This window comes from Vicugna pacos, chromosome 17 (assembly GCF_048564905.1).
Source record: "Vicugna pacos chromosome 17, VicPac4, whole genome shotgun sequence".
Lineage (NCBI taxonomy): Eukaryota > Metazoa > Chordata > Mammalia > Artiodactyla > Camelidae > Vicugna > Vicugna pacos.
In genome coordinates, this window is record NC_133003.1 from 31,703,784 (window position 1) to 31,724,820 (window position 21,037).

Sequence of the window (21,037 nt, forward strand, 5' to 3'; positions counted from 1 at the left end):
AATGGTTACATATCTGATCTCAGCATTTTAAGAAAGATTTCAAGAACCTACCGCTAAAGCAATTAAAGTGGGAGTGAGGAGGTAAGAGCTGGTTCTCTCATTTCCATAGACTAAAAAGATAAAAATTCTCTTGTCCTGAAGGAGTGAGAAGAGATAGGACCCAAGGTGGTATAATTCATTCATTAGTTAGGCAGTACACCTACCTTAAGTCTTCCCATACTGGGCACCATCTACATGCCAGGGATATAGCGCTTACTAAGATAGATACAATCCTTGCCTTCATGCTGCTTACATTCCTTCATTCAACCAACAGATATGCATAAGTACCTTCTGTAAACTGGGTTACATGCCAGAAATGGAGAAAGGAAGTGGGCGGGGCTAAGGTGGTCCAAGATTCTCAAAGAGGGCAGAGCTAGAAGGAAGAAGTCAAAAACAAACAAAATACCCAAAGAACACCCTGACAGTGAAGTTAAATGATTTAAGAAACTTACCAGGTTTCTGGAGGCATTTCCATGATGGGTGGGTAGACTCCTCCTTTTTGCCTGGTGCTTTTTTCCCTAGAGCCAGAATTCTGGTCTGCGGGACTCGGGTCTCCCTGGAGTATGCATTTCTTAAGATACCGAGACAAGACATGAAACTCCTTTCTGGGCTTTGTAGGACTGAGTGTCTTTGAACCAAAGTGGGTTCTGGAATAAGATCAGCTTAGATGCCTGACTCATCTGTGAGCTGTGTGTCCACAGGCAGGTTATGAAATGTCTCCGCCAGCTTCAGTTGCCCACACTGGACAGGAGAGGAACACCTACTTGGTCACAGGGTGGTGAGGACTGAATGAGAAAAATGCATAGAGAGAGCTCAGCGGCTGTGACTGGCCAAAGGGACGCTACCAGTGAACATTTGCTATAGTTATTACAGTGACTGTAATAACCTCTTTTTGTAGATAAAATGAGCTCTTTTTTTTTCTGATTTAAAAAGTAAGCAATGCAGAAATGCTGGGAAAAGCAGAGAATTACAAAGGGGTGTATTAAAATAGTGCAAAATCCTGCTACTCAGAAACCACAGACAATGCTTTGGTATATATTCTTTCTCTGAATTTACAAGGTTGATATCTTATGATATATACTACTTTATAATCTGCTTTTCCATTGATTATAGCATGAATTTTTCCCCATGTTTAAAATATGCAACGAAGACACGATTTTAATGTCTCTGTAGTATTCCACTCTCCGGCTTTAACATGAGTTAAACAGTCTTTTGTTGCTGGATATTTAGGTTGTTCACAATTTTTTTTTTTTTGGCCATAGTTCCATCAGGAACATTCTCACACATACATTTTGTGCATAGCTAATTCCTGTAGGACAAATTCCCAGAAGCAGCATTACTGTAGCAAAAGATACGCACATTTTTATCTTACTCTTTTTTTTTTTTGGTGGGGAGGGGAGGTAATTAGGTTTATTTATTTATTCCTAGAGGAAGTACTGGGGATTGAACGCAGGACCTCATGCACGCTAACCATGTGCTTTACCACTTGAACTATACCCTCCTCCCTGATATGCACATTTTTAAGGGTTTAGATACCGAGAGACAAACTGCCCTTCAGAAAGGGGGTACAATGGCCTCTTTCCCAGTGCCTGCACAACACTGGGCACTGTCATTAAAAAAAAAAAAACCTACCAATTTGATAGGTCCCCAAATGGGGTTTCATTGCTATTTCTGCCTTATTTTCTTGCCCAGGGCAGACTCAGGTGCTAAATGAAGGAGAACTTGGAATGTAGCAATGCCAGTACAGACCTGGGTGACAGAATAGAGGAAGAAATATGGAAAAAGATGTCCCAGAGAGAGAACCATTCAGAGAAAGGGGAGACCAGTGCCACATATTTTGGGGCATCCAAATGGTTTCAGATTGCTTTAGGTTTTGAGCATTTCCTGAGACGCCTCCTCACTTTCTTACCCTTTAGAAGAAGCCATCAGTCACAAAGTGAGCTGCTGCTGCCCCCTCTACATCTTCTAGACCTTCCATCCCTTCCCCGGCCAGCTCGCCCCTCGGTCCTTCGTGTGGGTGCTGATCTGTAGGTCTGGCCCCATCAGCGGGAGCCTTGGGCTAATGAGGCCAGTGTGGCCCGCCCCTCTCCTCCAGGGAGGCTGGACAAGTTCAGATCTCTCACCATGCTCAGAAAAAGAATCAGAATCTAGAAATGAGAAGAGTGGTCCTGCCCTTGGCCACGCAAATAAAAGAGAGGGTGCAGGGAGGGTTAGTTACGCCCAAGAGCTAGGTTTCATGCTGAATTTCAGCTCCTCTGTAGCCAGAGAACTGCATGGTTTTTATTACCTCTCTGATTTCTGCTGACTCTTTCCTAGTAATTAAAAAACAACCAAACCTTAATAAGAGGAGTTTTCAACAGACACAAAACAAGTACAGAATAACATAATGAGCCCTTATGCTGAGCCCCAGCAGGACCAATCCATGGCCAGTCCCGAGTCATCTCCATCTCCATCTCCACCTCCACCTCCTATTCCTCTCATATTTTCCTAAAGCAAGTCCCAGACATAGTATTTTGTCACTCGTAAATAATGTAAGTCCTATCACCTAAAATATTAACAATAATTTCTTAACATCTCAAATGCCCAGCATCCCAATTTCCAATTTTTTGATTCATGTCACAATTTTAAGTAATCCTTGGTTTAAATGATGATTCAAATAAGGTCCATATATTAGAATGGGTTGTTATGCCTTTTACATCTCTTTTAATTTATAGATTTCTCTCCATCTCCTTTTTCCCTTGCAATTTATTTCTTGGAAAAAAAAATCAAAAAAAATTTTCTTTTGTCCTATGGAATTTTCAGAGTCTGCATTTTGCTGGCAGCCTCCCTATGGTTTTGGCAATTTAAAAAACTTGTCTTAAGATGCTGTCCTTCTTTCTGCCACTCCGTTTTGAACATTCCTTGAGAGGGAATCTTTACTGTCCAAGTCCTGTGGTCTGTGTGCCCTGGGAGGGCAGGGGCCTCTCTCAGTCAGTTTTGGTCCCTGCTGTCACTCACACTCACCACCTGGACAGAAAGCACACCTGGTTTGTGGGATGCATTTGAGAGAACTGTGCTCCCCTTTTCTTTACGTTTCTGCCAGGCACACCCTTCAGCTCAGCTTGCAACGCTGCATTTTGTACTACGTGTATCTTTTCCCCCACATGTGGTTAGTGTCTAAGGACAAGATAGGCCTCGTGATGGTTTTAAAAATACAGACCTTTCCCCCGCTGTCCTGCAATGATGCTCCACGTAGAGCAAGGTTCTGAGTCACCAACTGTTGAAAGGATGACTGGCTTTTCATCCTCTGTGGTTTGGGATCATATGCTGGCGCTTCCATTCTCCTTACTAATATTTGAAAAGGCACCTAGTTTTTAACTGAAGGAAGCCTTCCAAGAGTTTTCCTTGGATATTGAGAAGACACTTATTTTAATTCCAGAATAAAGATTTCTTGCTCTCTTCCCACCCACACCTCCACAGGTCCCCTGGGGGTGGAAGTGGAGGTGGTACAAAGTTCTGTAGAGGAGAAATTTCACATCCTATAAATAAGAGCTTGCTTGCGGAATGAAGGAGCCATAGCAAGTTAAGTCTCTATCCCCCGAGTTAAATTAAACTGGATCACATGCTTATTTAACATAGGCAAGGAGAGGAAGAATTCTCTTTTGATTTCTGTTCGCAGATTAGAGTAAGTTTTCACCTGGAGCACATAAAGGAGTAAATCAATTAATATTGATCATCTAGGAGGCGATTGGCAGATTGGAGCTTTGCGTTTCTAGATTCAATGACTTTTTGGATGCAATAAAAATAATTGCTAACGCTTACAGAGTTCAAGCAACGTGATACAGTTTGCAATGAAAATCAGCCTTCTTTCCACCTAAATCTCTGGTCTTTTCCCCCAGAGGCAACCACTTAACATGGTTTCTTGCTATGTGCCAGACCCTGTGAGCTTAGTAATTTCTACTAATTACTGTTATTACTGCATTAACAGTGTGACCCTATAAAGCAAGTGGAAGGTTATCTTCATCTTCAGATGAAGTCAACAGGACTCAGTGGGTATCCATGATTAGCCTAAGGCCACACGTTTAGGTGAGCGGCAGAGCCAACCCTCATAGCTCGCCAGAATGGGACCCCGCACCCGTTGCTTTTAACCATTAACTCATCCTATGTAGAAACACAAAAATCTGACCTACTGATATCCTCAAACAGTAAACCGTAGGCTATCGTTTCTTGAATTGTTTTGGCCAATTTGATGGTTTTGACTTTCAAGAAATGAAAACCTTACAGCTTACATGGTTTGCATAAAAAAGGGAAAGATACTGTCCCCACTACATAGGTAAGGAAATTAGGAAGGCAGACAATGGGTAAGGCAAGGAATGAGATGGGAAGGCGAAAGGTGAAGAGCTTTGGCTGAAGTTCTCATCTTTTCTGTGTGTGTGTGTGTGCGTGTGTGTGTGTGTGTGTGTGTATGTGTGTGCAGAGGACATAAAGCATGCACCCCTTTGACAGTCTGTTAAGACTCTGGACCCCTTCTCAGAATAACACTTTTAAATGCATAAAATAGGTATAATTCCAAAGGAGACCAACCGTATTGCTACATAGTTATCAACATCTCTTAAAAATAAATGTGTGGCACAGGGATATGTGCGCTTCCTTTTCAATGCATTAGAAAAGAACTGGTGGCAGGTGTAATAACTAGGGTAATTTAGAAGCACTGATGAGTGCAAATGATATTTTGAGATATTGCCACAACCGTAATGTGATATGAAAATATCTGTGATTTCCCTTGGTGACAAAGTCACAGACAATGCAAATGCTACTATGGTTTGCCCTCCTTCTTTCTTTTTTTTTCTTCTTCAAGTTCATGGACTCCTTGAATTCTAAGCCAAACACTCCAGTGTAAGATGCACCCCTCCCCCCGCCCTGTGGAGCCCCCAAGAGGAGCTGAGCAGAGGTTAGAGGCAATATTTAACTTTCCATCCTGCACCTGCTACTACGATCTCTAATTCCACATTTTTCTTGCCCAGATGATGCTCTGTTGGGACACTGTACATGGTACATTTGTTTAAATTACTTTCCTTTAAAATATTTCAGATTTGAAAAAGTAATAAATGCACATGGTTAAAATAATCAAACATAAAACAATAGGCACTGAATAAGACATCTTTCCATTTAAAGTCGGCTGTCCACTTTCCCAGTGGTAAACACTGTTACCAATTCCTTCTGAATCCCTCTTGTATCATTCAGTGCTCTTGGTCGCCAGCGACAGAAACTGACTGCAGTAACGGAGCTTGTGGAGTAGCTCAGAGAATCCACTGAAGGCTGGGGAAACAGGCTTCATCAGGAGCCAAGGGGCAAGTGAGGTGAGGCACAGCCAAAAGAGCTCCCCCCACCCTCACCAGACTGCTGCTCCGCGCACTGCCCTGCCCTTGGATGTCCCCAGACTGACCAGCAGCTGCCATGAAAGTCCTCTAATGCTGCTGTGCAGGACCCAAAGGGGTGCTTCCCTCAATGAGCTTTTAACAACAGTTCATACTGAGGGTCTTATTCTGGTTAGTTCTATTTTACAAATGAGAAAACTGAGGTCTATGGAAATTAAGTAATCTGCCCGAGGTCACGTGGCAGGTCATTACCACTGATTGCCTGAAATGGAGACCGAGGTCAGCCTGACTCCAGAACCTGACCCTGTGCTCGTCACCTCCCCCTGCTCTTCCCCTGCTCTCCCTGTCCCACAAGGGTCTACAAATCCTGCAGCCCCTGCTTTCACCATTCCTGCTGCACTTTAGAGTGGTTTGAGTCCCCATCCTTTAGTTATAACAGGATCTAGGTCCCTTCCCATCTGAAGGATCATCTCTCACAGAGTCGGGGGGGAAACGGGCACTTGGTTCATGGCCACTCCAGCAGCGCACTATGTGGAAGGAAGCGCCAGATTCCTCTGTTTCCTTGCATTCTCCAAAGACATATTAACCCAAGACTGTGCGGACAGCAGTGTTGTTACTGAGGTATGGCGGTGGCAGAGGGTAGATGCCATGTGACTTGGGTTTTTCACAGTGGAAGGATGAATTCCAAATTCAGAGATGTTAAAAATGTAAAAAAAAAAAAGTCTTGTCTTAGAATCACTGAAACATAAGCATTGGTTTGACTAAAAGTTGGAGAAGAAATGGATCAGAGATGGTTTTACTTTATTTCAATGCAGAAAGAATCCCATTTCCTAGATTGGGGAGATCATTAGTTTACGTTAATCTCTACAGAATTATTTTATCAGAAACTCTTCCGAGTTTTGGAGAGAAAGACATCTCCTCCCGCTGCCAAAAATTACTCCATAGGAGTTCAACTTTCAGTCTCTCAAAACGAGAGGTTGCCGTTTAATGAGAGCATCATCTGAAGAGTTCAAACTTTTCCAAATACATTGCAATGTCAGTTTTCTCCATATGCTCTGGAATTTTTAGTCTATAATCTTGATGTTTGATTTTTTTTGGAAGGGTGGTTTTTATTTAAAATGGAAGTAATTGCACTAAAGATCACTGGAGCAATTTAATGTGCTCAAAGCCCCGTGCGAGGAGGTGAGTGAGGTACCTACCTCAGCACAATAATAGAGTGACATTAATTTAGTGACATCAGAGTTTGAAACCTAGTCACAGCTTCCACCCAAATTGTACTTTTCTTTGCACCAAATACCAGCAGTATTTGTCTTCTTATGTTGCCTTTGGTTTTAAGTATGTTCCAAAATTTCTAACACTTTCTCTGAAATTCGTACTATCTTCAATCACACGTTTCTTGCTTGGAGATTTAAGCAAAGCCTTGTTTATCCTTTTTGCAATTGTATTTGCTACCCAGGAAACAAGCCAACTTATTTCTGATGGACAGAGGGAAGTATGCCAACTTAACCATGTTTACAATTGCTTTCTGCCATCACACCCTCAAGTCTTAGGAAAGCAGAAAAAAAATTGATTTGGGTATTTTTGGCTTTTTGTTGCCTCTGCACTAGTCCTCTTACTTTGTAGTTGGGTGTATTCACTGTGATCATTTTATCCCTCCGTGAGCCGGTGGCTGTGATTAATTTGTTGTGCAGTGTTTTTCTGTGACCTTCAACGTACTGTTGTCAGAGTAGAGAACTCTGTTGGCTGGATGCACCCTCGCCAGCCCTTTCTTCTCTTTTGCCTCAGATTTACAACTTTTAGATGAAATGCACAGTTTCAGAAGAAGGAAAACAGATGATGATTTTAGTATTTAGATGAAGAAGAAAAACATCCTTGAATAAAAGATGAATATTGATATCGAAAAAATTTGTTTACCAAGGATTGCAGAATTGTGCATAATTTGATTTCATTTCAGATTCGTTAATCATGTGCTGATGGAAACTGGCCACAAAGAACACACTTATTTTGGATTTTAAAATTTAAATAAAATGAACTTAATTAACATTTATGCTGAAACAATCATGATATCACCCTTGTTGGTTGATTGATTTCCTAAAATTCTTACAGAATCTCAAATTTATGGCAGCGCGACTCCTCATACCTGCTCTGGAAATTCAGGTCACGTTAGTGGTGAGGTGGGATGGTTCTCCTAAAGCTGCTGAAATTCTTCAGCTTTTTTAGTAACGCTTTCTTTATAGACAGAGTACCTTGTAATAGATTTAGTTTATACTTTCTCAGTCCCTCTCATACTCAGGTATACCTCTCTGATGTTCAGCCATTCAATTCAACATTTATTGAGTGCCAATTGTCTTCCAGGCACCAGACTGCCACAACATAAATGGATGCACAGTCTCTGACCTCAAGAACATGGCAGTCTAGTGAGGAGACAGACACATTGAAAAAAAATCATTATAATACAGTGCCACGAGACTGAGATTAAATCTGGGGTGTTTCTGAAATGCTCGAGTCACATTTTAAATGGCCTCTTGGATCACTTCCACAGATGGCTCATTTCCACCATTATGTTTTCATCCATCCTAAATTTCGCCCTGAATTTTGAGTTTACTTTCTTTCGCTCTTGTTTCTTCTTTGATCAGACCATCTCCTTAAACACAGCACAACCATTAAAAGTAATACAGAAAATCTCTATGTGCAGACATGGAAATGATCCTACACTGATAAATGAAAAACAGGATTTGACTCAGTAGGCTCAGGCTGAATCCCATTTGTGAAAATATATTTTTAAATATATATATATATATATATAAATATATAAAAAATATAAATATATCCAACTGGATATTGGATATATATATTATATATATAAATCTATATCCAATATACTTGTATATAATTTGAACATATTTGGAAGAATATATGCCCATCTGTTAGCAATGGCTACTTTGGAGAAATGGGTTGGGGAAGAGAGAAGCTTCAACTTTTTGTTTCACATAATTCTGTTCTGTTTGGTTTTTTTTTAACTTAAAACAATTCTTTAAGTTTTTTTGAAAAACTGAAAGTCCTGGTTAGCTCTCTGTTATGCAGACCAACAAACCCAAACTAAAGGAAACTAGATATCCTCCACTGAAACCTGAACCCACCCTTCCCGTCTTAATCTCTCCCAACTCCCTGCCTAAATCCACGAAGCCAGGCTCCCCTAACACAAGGAGCACATTCATTCGCATTGTAAGTCAACATGTATTTGTTGTGTCTTCATTATGTGCACTGGGAATCCACCAGAGAACAAAACAGCTTCAACCAAATGGCACAACGCCTCACCTCCCTCTGCTTTGCTCCATGTCTTTTCCTGTTCTGTCTATGGGCTCTTCAAAGCTTACCTCCTCCAGGAAGCCTTGTGTGCCTTCTCCATCCTCTGACTCTTACAGTATTTAGTCTAGATAAGTCTCTTGAAGAGCCATACCACCTAGACTAAAGGTTCTAAGAGAATAGTAATCAGATGATTTACATTTCTGTACTTTGAGCCTCCATTTATTAATCATATACTGAGTGAATACACTCAGGCTAGAGTAGGGAGGCTGGCACAGGGCACTCACACCCTCCTGAAGTGGAGAAAAGCTACAAGAGACATGTACTGATGCAAACAACCCGTTCACGAATAGCGTGGTGAACACCATGAAAGAGAAGTAGAACGTGTCCTGACCATAAATACCGGGGGAATGGCTGCTGGACTGGGGGCGGGGTTTGGAAAGGCTTCCCTTCCTTGAGCTGGGGTTTGAAGGAAGAGATGAGGCGCTTAGGGAGAGGGGCCCAGCTGGGAAGAACCATGGTGCTCAGGAAGTGAAAGATGGCAGGGGTAGCTGGGACCCAGAGAGAGAGGAGTAGGGTGAACAGAGGCTGGAGAGGTAGGCGAGGAGCAGATCGTACATGGCTTCGTAAGCCACCTTCACAAATTTGGGCTTCATTCTATGAGCAAGGGGAGCCACTGGAGTTTTAATTGGAGGGTGGACAAGATCACACTTACCTTTTAGAAACGTCCCACTGGCTGATGAGAGGGAATGGATTAGAAAGAAAACCTGGGTGTTTCTAGCAGTGCTCGGCCAGTATGGACTCAACTCTTTGTAGACTGATTGTCAATACAGTGAATGATTTTCCATCAGGTTAACGTTTCCTCTACACCTCAACATCTCACCATCCATCTGGCACTTTTTCCTATGGCCTCTTCTCTGCCAGTCTTCCAATAACTAGAATTTTCCTCTTTAAAAAATAAAAAGGGGAAAAAACTTCAGCACGCACTTCACAAGGCTGGCTACCCAAATTGCCAATACACGCATTAAAAGGCAAACAACTCCATTTATGTGATCAGTGAATTACAACTATAAACTGCTACACCGGATGATGGTTATGTCTACCCTTATCAAATACATTTACCAGAATGATGAAAATTAAAAGCAGTGACACTGTTTAGTATCGTCAAGGGCAATACCCAGTTTCGTTAGGAGCTTTGATACTATGCTGGTAAGAGTGTAACTTTGTCCACCCTTGGTGGAAAAATGGTAGTACTTTCCTAAAAGTGAACAGCATATCTTTACCCTATGACTCAGCAAATGTCACATACAAAGAAGTTCATGGCAGTATGATTCATAAGAGCCCCAAACTAAAAACAAGATGTTAACACGGATAGATTGTGGTATGTTCATGCATTGGAACACGACAGAGCATTGGGAAGAAATGAACCACAGTTACACCAACAATACAACGCAGAGCAGAAAGAAGCCAGACAGCAAAGAATATCTGCTGTGAGTCTAACTGCACGAGGGCTTAAATTTAATTGATGCGATTAGAAAGCAGGACAGCGGTTACCTTTGGACGGTGGCCCCCTGCAAGGAGCAGGGAGAGACTGGGAAGGGGGCTGGGCGTGCATATGTCTGGGGTGTTCACTGTGTTCTAGTTCTTGACCTGCTGGTTCTCCAAGGAGGGTGTTCGCTTTCACAAATCACTGAGTCGTACGCTTAGGAATTGTGTATATTGTAGTTTAATTAAAAAAAAAAAGGAAAAGAAGAGAAAACTTCAGCTTTCATCCCCCCAAAATAAAAAAGCTCAAGCTCCCCAAACTGTCTCCTTTTCAACTGAGTTTGTGGCAAGGATAACCTGAGACTTAACCTTGTTCAGCTTTTTGTCTCTGAGTTCGTCTAATGTCATTTCCGCCTCCACGGTCCTCCCTCCAAGGTTGCCACGCGGAGGGGATGCTGTGCTGGGCTGTGGCAAAGCCTCCTTTTGAAGGACATTTTTAAAACCTCGGTTTAGGGTCTTTTCTAACTTGCTTCTCTCCATGTCTTTCGGTGAGTTATCTAACTCATTCACTTAGCTCTCCGCCAGCTTCCTGAACATTTTCTTCCTTTCCCCAACTTCTGTCCACCGGGCATTTCCAGCTCGTGTACACTGGGCAGATGCTGTCTCATTACTCGTGCATTTTTGAGTTGTTTGTAATTGTCGTAAAAAATATGCTTTCGTTTTGTAACTAAAAATACCACGAATGCACATGTATCTCGCAAAATTCTGGCTTTGCCACACTGACTTCGTGCTGTTGGACAATGGATGAGTTTTATCATTTTATCCCCATGACTGGTCTTAACATTTCTCTAGTATCTCTGGGTGGAAGTTTCTGCAGGGAGTTGTGTAACCATCGGGCAAGTTACCTTAACCGTTCTGATCTCAACTTCCGCGTCTATAATGAGGATAGAAACACTCCTCTCCTCTTACGGTGGTTGTGAGATTTGACTGCGGTAATACATGCAGAATGCCTGGCACAAAATAGCTGCTCAATAAATGGGATTTATTCTCAGTACCAAGGGCAGGAAGTACTGGTGATGTGTACCTGCAGACCTCAAGGATTGAACAGAGTGAGACGTGCTATGTAGAGGAGTTGAGCAACTGGTGAGCATTCTGTCCGGTCCTACTGAAAAAGTAAGTATTTCTCTAAAACCTCAGTCAGCCCCAAGGAAAGGTCAGCTTGATTTAGTGGCAGACAAATAAAACAGGCAAAGCTACCAAAATGCCTGATTTCTTTTAAACTTAGGTGATGATATGGCTGACAAAGACTGGGGAGCGCGAAGAGCACTCCGTATCTCAGAGAATCTTGTAAAATGCTTTAACAAATATATAAGAATCATATATAATTGGCACACGCTTTGTTTGAATGCAAACACTGCTGTTAAAGTGGTGCTTAAAAACAGTTTGTTGGCCTTCTCTTCATACAGGAGAAACATTTCTCTCGTTTACACTACTCTCTTGCTGAGCAAACCCTTATTTATCCTATAATGCAAGTGTAATCTGCCCAACATGTCCAAATGCCCACAGTTTCTGAATTAGTCGAGGCTGAATTAATGGAATTTTCGGCTGTCTCTCGTGGAGACAAGTGTTTGAACACCACCCACTCCAACGGTTTCGAGAACACTCTACGAAAATTACTCCTTCCCTCCTGTTTTCCATGTCTTCCTGCTTCGTGGGCTTCAGTTCTGGCTTTCAAAGGAGACAGAGGGAAAAAAAAAGGCTCAGCCGTATTCCTAGGACATGTGAAGAGTTATTTATTCGAGAAGCCACAGTTTCCCACACTTTCATAACTGTAGGCTTTATATAAGGCAAAAGCAAGATGGAGCCACTACTTTACACAGAAAGAAACAGCTCTGCAGAGGACCCTGGGGTCATGCAGTTACAGATCAAAATGCAATGTACATGACAGATATAAAAAACAGTGTGGAACAAAATAAAGTCTGGTTACAATCTACTGAAGGAAATATCCATATCTTATTATAAACACATTTATAGTCTAGGGTCATCATTTAAATATTCAGGGTTTTTTTGTTTGTTTGTTTGTTTTTACATCCACGGTTATCGAAACAGAAGAGCAAAACGTAACATTTAATAGGATAAACTCTGCTAGAAGACCGTTGCTCTGAACTGCACTCGATGTGATTAAGTATAGGCTCGCCCTTGCCGTGGCAATTTGGACGCTCATTCCATTGGGATGTAGCCATCCTTTTTCGGCTAACTATCTGGATAAATAAAAGGATGGGTTAACAAGGACACCAGGTGGGGGTTCATTTTGCCGTGCTCCGGGAACAGATAGAGCCAAAAGTTGGTGGTTGGAGCCTTTGCCTTTTGGTTTTCGAAAAACCAAGCAGATCTACGTGTCTTAGTTAAATTAGTTTATTGTACTCATTTACATCACTGGCACCCACGGACGGGACACAAAGAAAGTACTAGGTTTATTTGCCCTCACATCCACCTACCATCAACGCACACACAGCACATTAATGAAGCATCATTGAACTTTGCTGATAACAGGGATACACCTGGCAACTGAGCTATGTAGTCTCCATAAATGGTATTTAAAGAATGGTGCTCCCTATTGCTTGTAAACAGAGAGACATGGAGTCAGGAAATCGTGGAGTTGTAGGTCGTTTGCTAATCTGGGGACCATGTAGCTAAAACGGCAATTGTTATCCGGACACATCTCATGGGCATGGTCGTTGACAGAAAATTCCCTAAGGGGGTTAACTAACAGACTAAGGACATGCATTGGTTACAGGACTCTGCCCCAGGGGACTCCGGGCCCGAGCGCTCTAGTCGTCCTCTTCGTCCTCCTCGTCGCTGTCCTTCATGCTGATCCCCTGCAGGCCCCCACCCTCGCTCACGGACGCCGTGGCCTCCTCCACAGTGAGCCGGTTCCGGATGGTCTCGTAGGTCTTGCTGTTCAAGGTGGAGTCCAGGACCCCTTGCAACCGGAAATCCCTATAGGTTTTCTAAAGAGGGAAAAGATGCCATGATGAGGGAGATCTCGGCTCCACGCGGGGAGGGAGAGGGCACAGAGCAAGTGTGAGAACACCGACCTCGGCTAAGTGTCACGCGGCCCGCGCTGTCACGTGAAAAGCCACCACGCTCTCAGATTTCACTTGTGCTGAAAACTGAGAGGTGGTGAATGACAGAAAATGAGAAACTGTGACAGGATAAACTGTATTAGATGAGACAAAGCAAAGAACATAAGCTTGTGTTTATTCAGTTCCGTACAGGGAAATGTTCCATAATTGTTTTGATTCCCTCTTTTTTTCTTTTTTCTTTTCTTTTCTTTTTTTTTGTTTTCATTCTGGTCTGGTTCTTTCTCTGAGGTTAGTGTAATATAACAGGATAGACAGCTATAGCACATAAATAATGAATCAAGTGATTATGGGATTTTGCGAGTTCTTTTGCAGCCTGCTCTTAAGCATTTGCGAGGCTCGTGACTGCATATCCCTCTGCCTCGTTCACAAGACAGACGTGTGCATGTTGGTATACAAAACCTCAGACGGGCAGCAACAATCATGGGGAAGACGGAGCGCTAATGCCTCATTAAAATGTTGCGGGCATGTGACTCACTTCTCGTCTCCGCGGCAAAGAAGCGCCTCTATTCTGTTCACAACTTCCTGGTCTCAGGGAGGGAACTTGGCTCTTTGTCAAGCACAGGGGTTTGGTATGACTATACGGCAAGTTCTTCCTTTGTTCCTTCAGGCGATTTCTCTTGGATTTCCTTAGGTATCCCAGGGACTGTTTCTCTAGAAATCCCTTCGCGTTAACTGAACATGACCAGAAGCATCTGGCTGTTGTCTACTTCACAAAACATTTGTTGCAAAAAGGTCTCTCTCTAACTATGACTCCTCTCCTCACACTGCATATCATTTCGGCTACCGATTCTGCTGTTTGTGTCTCCTCTTGGTACAGGAAACTCGCTAAGGGGGCACGGGAAGGGACACTACCATACTTCAACGGCATTCGTAGCCCATCTGATGTAGTCCTGGTGTCAATTGCAATGTCAACTCTCCTGAAGGTCATACGCGGGAATGACGGCAGAATTAACTAGCGAATGCTGTTCTGCTCAGTGAAGTCCAATAATATCATAAGATTTTGGATAAGATGACCACCTGTTCCCCTTGCCAGTTTACATCTATGGTCCCAGGCTGATCATTCGTAGCATGATCTTTCCCTCTTTAAAAGTAATCTGGTTTAGGGAAATTGACACAATACTGTAAACTGACTATACTTCAACAACAACAACAACAAAAAAGATTAGAAAAAATAGTAATCTGGTCTCGCCACTAAATTAAAAGGGCATCTTAACTATGGCCCAAGCTGCAGGGCTCTCCCAGGTAGCCACCTTAACTGTGTCTTTCCCTGGAGCGGGGAGGGTAGAAGGCTAGGTAAATGCTAGGTATAGCATAGTCCAGACAGCTCGAGGATTTACTGGATTTGTCTGTACTTTTCAGTCATTTAGGCTCAACTGTCAGGATATTTTGGGAAAAAGAAAGGGAGAAATCACTTGACTATTCTCCTCTTTGTCAAATTCCAGAGCAGCGTGTTTCCCCAGGAGCCTCTAAATGTCTGAGGACCACGTAGAGTCGCTTTTTCCAATCCTCCGTCTTGTAATACACAAGGAGGGCCCCAACTAACATGAGCCTAATGTTGGATGGCTGAATAAATGCTTGCTGAATAATGAATGAACAGATGAATAACCAGAGTGGATGTAAAGGCAGGAAAGAAAGCCAATTATCACTGGGAGTTTGCCCCCGAGAAGAAGTCCTCTGGGTCATGTGCTGAGTGAAGAGGGGGTGAATTCTGCTCCACCCCTCTGTGTGGTGGCCCGAGTTAAGCGAGGCCCACTTCTGGCAAAAGTGAAGGGGTTCCTTTGGCAGTGACGTTTCTGTGTCCCTTCCCTGTGGCTCATGTCTGTGTCGTTTTTGACAGAAGGCTAGGAATACACTTCTCCTCTGACTCACAATTTTTCCTTAATAAAATGTCGGTAATTCCAACAGTCTTGACAAAAATCTGGGAATATCAGGAAGGAATGGGAAGGAATTTTAAAATATTAAAATGAATTGTCTTCGTTTCATGTCTACCCAGAAAGAGTCAAATGGAAAAAAAAAAATTCCCCTAAAGAGTATTTATGCCCAGAAAATGGAATTCAAGTGGTCAGGCAATGTTTAGCGAGCTTGCCTTAAGGAACTGACACTAAAAAAACATGAAAATTAGGCTAGGTGCATAGTCCGAGTACATACATTCCTTTTTTTTATGAGCTGCAGTGCACCGCTGTCTCTTAACCTTCCCTGGGCGGACGCTTTGTGAGATCAAATGCATATGATAATAATTCTCCTTAATTACACTCAACGGAACAGTAATTGGTTTTAAGTCAGCACTGGGGTAGAGGGGCACCTTCAATGAAATGGTGCTAATCCGAAAGCGACTAAGAAATGGGGCGGGATTGGGGTGGGTGGGGGAATAGCAGGGGCCGGGGGTTGCGGGGACTTCTGGCAAACTGTTCAGAAATGGAAATGCAGCTACGTTTCACTGTTAAAATATTTTTAAAAAGACTTTGTGCTTTGAATGAGATTTTTGCACACGCATGTTTTCAAACCCTCGATGGTGAAGCATCAAATGGAAACTGAAATGATCAAAAACGTATTTACCCCCTTCTGGGATCTTATTATTTCATGTAAACCACTGAGATTTCACGCTGAAATAATTATCATTAGTCCAAGGCACACACACAAGAACAGGGGAAAAGAGCTGCGTTCAGGGTATGTTACCTCACCTTTGTGATCCTTTACATTTGATTGTATACACGCATTGTAAGAGAAACTAGTTCAATTAACTACCAGAACAATATTGATTTGCATCCTGATAATGATCACAGGACATATTTAGAAATAGCCGGAGGTAAATATTTCTATTAAATTAATTGTGGCAAAATTTTATTTAATTAAACCATACACAAAATGGGTAATTGATGTGATTAGCATAGTGGTACCCAAAAGCCAGCTTTTGAAAGTCTAATGCCAAGGGTACTTTTGAAAGTCTATTTTTACATGGCAAATACATAAAGTATTTTTCTAGTCTGGATAAAATACCAACTTCTTTTTTTTTTTTAAATTAAATTTCCCTTTGATGTCTGAGTAATAAATTAACCATGCATCCCAAAGTGATTTCATCAGGTTTTTCTCACCTAAGATAACTGTTTTAGGAATCATCTTGTTTTATACGTAAACTAATATCCTTTGTGTCAAGGAAGTCCTGCATCTTGCCAAGGAAATGGATTTCAGGGAGCTATTTGCAAAGAAGAATCATTATGTTTTCTTTTACCTTTACCATCCTAATTAGTGTTTTCAACTGATAAATGTGAAGCTGTAAGTCCATCCGGTCCGTCAACCAGGTACAGATCACGTTCATGGAGCTGTTGTACCATTGCTGAAAAAAAGAGACAAAAGTTCTCCAGCCAACACGTCATGGAGCGTTTAAAGAGCAGAGAGGGAACAGGCCACGTGTGAGCACCCTGCTCTGTTTCAAGAGGAAAACAAAACGGTTAAGAAGAATTTGAGAGCAGGGAGACTGTGCCCAGCAATTGATACAAAATCCCAAGGTACCAGATCAGCCAAAAAGAGACCGGCTTGGTCTTTGAATCTAAAGCAGAACTCTTTATACACATCTCAGGTACAACCAGTCCCTAACGACCATCTCTCGCTCTTCTGATTCTCCTTTTTGTTGGTTAGTTTTACTCAGTTGAGATTTAAGTTACCACTGATTTCCTAAAGCCATTGTCGCGGGTGCCCAGGACGATGGGTGCTTCTCCACTGACTCAACTGATGCCACTTGCTACTTACCTTTTGAAAAATCCAGACCCTGTCTGTTTAGGACAGTCCTGAGAATCAGGCTGAGAGCCTTGGGAATTGAGGGCAAAGTCCGCCTTCACTGACCCTATTGCGGCATTTGGATAAAGACAATGAAACGGGGTTTCTCTTTAAGGGCCAAATCATACTCTGGGCAGCGTATGTGGCCTTACGTTGACTGTGCAATCTGTTTTAATCTTAACACCAAAAAATTATGGAAGATGGGAGGGAAAAAAACCATCTACAAATGAGCTCATTTCAAGCTGTTGAAATCATACTTCCCCTTAAGGGGGTTAAATTTTGCTTCTTGTCTGTGAAAAATGCTTGAAGCTGTGTCATTTTAGACTGTCACCCCTGTGGTGCAGGAAGTCTCTGGTGCGGTATAATTTTGCAGCACTGCTCATATATTCATAAATTTCACTCGGAGACATATGAACAGTGTTATGAAGTGTCAGGACGGAAAAAAAAAATCTAATCTTTTCAACTTCACCAGGTTTCATTACGCATTGCCGCTCATACCAAACAATTTACAAATAAAATGAAAAGGTGTGGGGGACCTAGATATTTACTTAGAGGGCGTGGATGTGAACCGCGCACAGAGAAGATGTTAAAAAGAAGACGTTGTTAGGGGATGGAAACGGGGCACACTCTCCTGCTAACCGACACGCGCACGCACACCAGTGGAGATTTTAAAAGCATAAATAAAAACATGTTTCTGATGGTAACTCCACCCTTTCTCACCTAAAGATCATCCAAAATCAGTTTATGCCTAACACTCACAGTTTTTCCGAAGCCTCGTTTCTGACTTAATTTCTTCAAAAAAAAAAATTAATTTGGGTTTTTACTTGCAAGGCAGGACTGCCAAGTTTCACCTTGCAAGGAACGACAGAGTCTCAGCCATGGCGTTCAGAAGCCCTCTTTGCAATCTTTTCATTTCTAGGCTCTTCCCTCATCAGAGACAACTGTGGCTCTCCTTGGAGCCCAGCCGCCAAGAGACCACACCACCCCAATCAAGGCGGCACTGCAGCCTCACAGCCAACTTCTGCTCTTTTAAAGATCATCGAGGCGAAACTGTCAGTTTCAGGAACCTTCTGTCCCCTCCCCAAGGGAGCTGGGGTGGGGGGAGGACTTTTTTCTTGATTATCTGCACTTCACTCCATGCCGGGAGGGGGCTTGTCCTGGTCAGACTGCCCCAGGCGCCGACAGGTTTTCCCCTCGAGGAGTGAGAACATTCCCCTGAAACTTTTTTTTTGGGGGGGGGCGGTTGTGATTATTCGGGGGTGTTTTCGGCACCTCCTGCCTTGGGATTCTGGAGCTCTTGTCATCACTGCATCTGGGTTTGTTAAGAAAAGGGCCAGGGCCAGGAACAGGACGGGATCACGGGTGTTTTCACAGTCCTTACTTACTCTCAGCAATAGTGGGGGGCTCTCTTGTGTTCACCCCAGGCCTCAAACTCCACGTTTCCTGGCTTTATCCACATGCAATCGGGGGCTCAAACAATCTGTTTTGAGAGTCATGAGCAATGCACATCCCCCCGCCTCCTGGGGTTGGAAACTGACCTTCAAGGAACCCGGGTGACCTCCTGGCCAAACCTACAAGACTGAGGGCCTCATGATGGGTGCATCTCAGGGACACAAAAGAGGAATGTGGCACTCTGGCTTCTAGGCAGAGGTGACATTTTGCTTTGGCTGTGACAACAGGCAAACCGACGCTGGCTTCTATCCCTGCCAGCAAGCCTTGTGCAACGTGCCTTTTTCTCTTCGCTGAGAGACATGCCACCTTTCTGGGTGGGGGTGGGGGGGTAAGACTAACGAACTCCCCATCTGATATAAGTAGTTCCCATTCTTATAAATGGCTTCTGGATAGTACAAAACACCAAGGAAAGGGGAGAACACTGTCAGTATTCGTCCTCCGCTGCCGAAAGGGTAGGGAGGTAGGAAATGCGCACAGCGATGGATCAGTTCATCACACTCACAGATTCCCACCCCAGGAGAACAAGAAAGCCCTGGAACATCCATGCTTTTCCTCCTGGATCTCACATCTAGCAAAAAAGTGTCAAAAATGTATGATGCCCCATTGGCTACACATGGAAAGAGGCAAAGGGAGTAAGTCACTCCTTTCCAAACCTTATGCTCAGTAGATGGAATTGGAGGCACTTTTGGCTGATGCACAGTGCTAACTTGGTTTCCCAGAAAGGCGCTTAAAGGCACTTGGATGTTGGAGAAAGCAGGAGTCGCTGCCTTCGAGAACTTTAAAATGTGAGAGGTGAAAGGGGCCTTCCACAGCATCCTCTGTAGAGGAGGAAACAAAGGCCCAGAGAGCTGAAGAGACTTGCCCAAGGGCACACAGCTAGTGAATCCGGAAGTGGCAGCTTTCCAGGATTAGGGACTGGAGTGAAACAGCTGAGCACCTGATTACTCCCCCCTAGGAGGGCGTAATCGTGTGCTGGGCCTGAGAGTTGATCTTGGGGGTCTCTGCCCACCTCTACACTCAGGGATATCACACTGATAGCCAGAAATAAGCCTTACGGGGAGGTTTTACCCCACGGAGACTGGCAAATGCCACAGACCAGGGCATTCTCCCTCCCAGAACGCCAGTCGTGAAAACATTTTACCGGCACATTACTGGCTGTCTGGGTTGTTCCTGCCTCTCCTCGTGCAGTTCACAGTGCTTATTAATCAGGTTTGCTTTATTTGAGATCGATGCGAATACAGCAGATTTGTTATGATTCTTCAAAAGGGGAAATTCATAAAACATTTTAACTTCTCCCCATTTTGTTTTGTCTTTGGCTCAGATACGCCTTTTCCAGAGATATCCTGACACCTGGGCACTTAAATTTTGGTGAAATGCACACTAAACGCTTCGAACTAGAAACTGATGAAATATAGTAAGTATTTCAGTACAATCAGAACTCCTTGGCTGTCCTGCCTGAATTCAGGTATAGTAATTGGAAACTTCTCATATAAGGTTACTTTAATTCTATAAAATCCCTTGAGACATAAAATCCCCAGGACCCTGGGCACCTCTAAAGTATGTTCTCTGGGGAGAATTCTGCAAAGGTTTAGAGCTGGAAGCCAAAAGGATGCCCATCACAGCTAGGGCCCGCAGGGTAATTCGGGTCCTTGGAAAGCTGAAAACTTCTTGAGTAGCTACAACCAGATCTGGAAGCTGTGATTAAGAGAACGTGGAAAGATGATGTAAAATTCTGCCATTTAATTCTCCTTTCTTTCTTTCCACAACATAGTCGTTAAGAGCACAGGCCTCACCTGACTGTCACCTGGGCTTGTGATCTTGGGCAAGTTACTTTACATTCTCAGAGACTCAGTTTCCTGATCCGCGAATGGGAATTAATCAGGCTTTCACGGGCTTTTTGAGGACTAAATGAAGTAGTGCTACAAAAGTGCACGTCATAGTCCTTGGCACATAATCAGACCTCAATAAATTTAGCTACCACCATCATCATCACGACCACCATCATCACAATTGTCACCATGACCCCTAACATCTTCGCCATCATCACCGTCACCATCTATTCTCTCTTTCTCAACCTAAGAAATGCGGCAAAGAAAGGAAGAAAGCAGGGCACAGGATGAGAGAAAGCCATGCTCTGGGAGAAGAAATGATTCCTGCTGGAGGATCTCCAGAATCTCAAGCGTAAGTCTTCCAGGACACGGCCAGCTCTTAGCAAAGCCATTCCACTGTAGAGCTGTTTCGTGTCAGGTCCCCACCCAAACCTAGAAAAACCACCCTCGGTGCATTATACACATTTGAAACTGTATGGACCTAGACTTAAATATTGGATTAAAAGGATTCAGACAAATACTGAGTGATTTTTTTCAAACCCTGTGTGGCTACATTACAGCTTCAGCTGGGGTTGGCTACTTATTAACTGGATAACCTCGAGCAAGCTACTTAACTCTCTGACCCTTAGTCTCCTCTTGGGGTTAATAC

The 21,037-nt window shown here is 43.1% G+C and overlaps 1 protein-coding gene across 3 annotated transcripts in view; it reads right to left on the minus strand.

Annotated features, from left to right (window-relative positions):
* Nucleotides 1–11,960: 11,960 nt before the first annotated feature.
* The window catches only part of CADPS (calcium dependent secretion activator), a 414,447-nt gene continuing 405,370 nt past the window's right edge, over nt 11,961–21,037 (minus strand). For all 3 annotated transcript variants that reach the window (XM_072941600.1, XM_072941599.1, XM_072941598.1), the window contains 2 exons: nt 16,563–16,667; nt 11,961–13,198 (listed from right to left, as the gene is read on the minus strand). In XM_072941600.1, the coding sequence (XP_072797701.1) occupies nt 13,019–13,198; nt 16,563–16,667 (285 nt within the window). In that variant the 3' untranslated portion in view covers nt 11,961–13,018. The remainder of the gene's footprint in view (nt 13,199–16,562; nt 16,668–21,037) is intronic.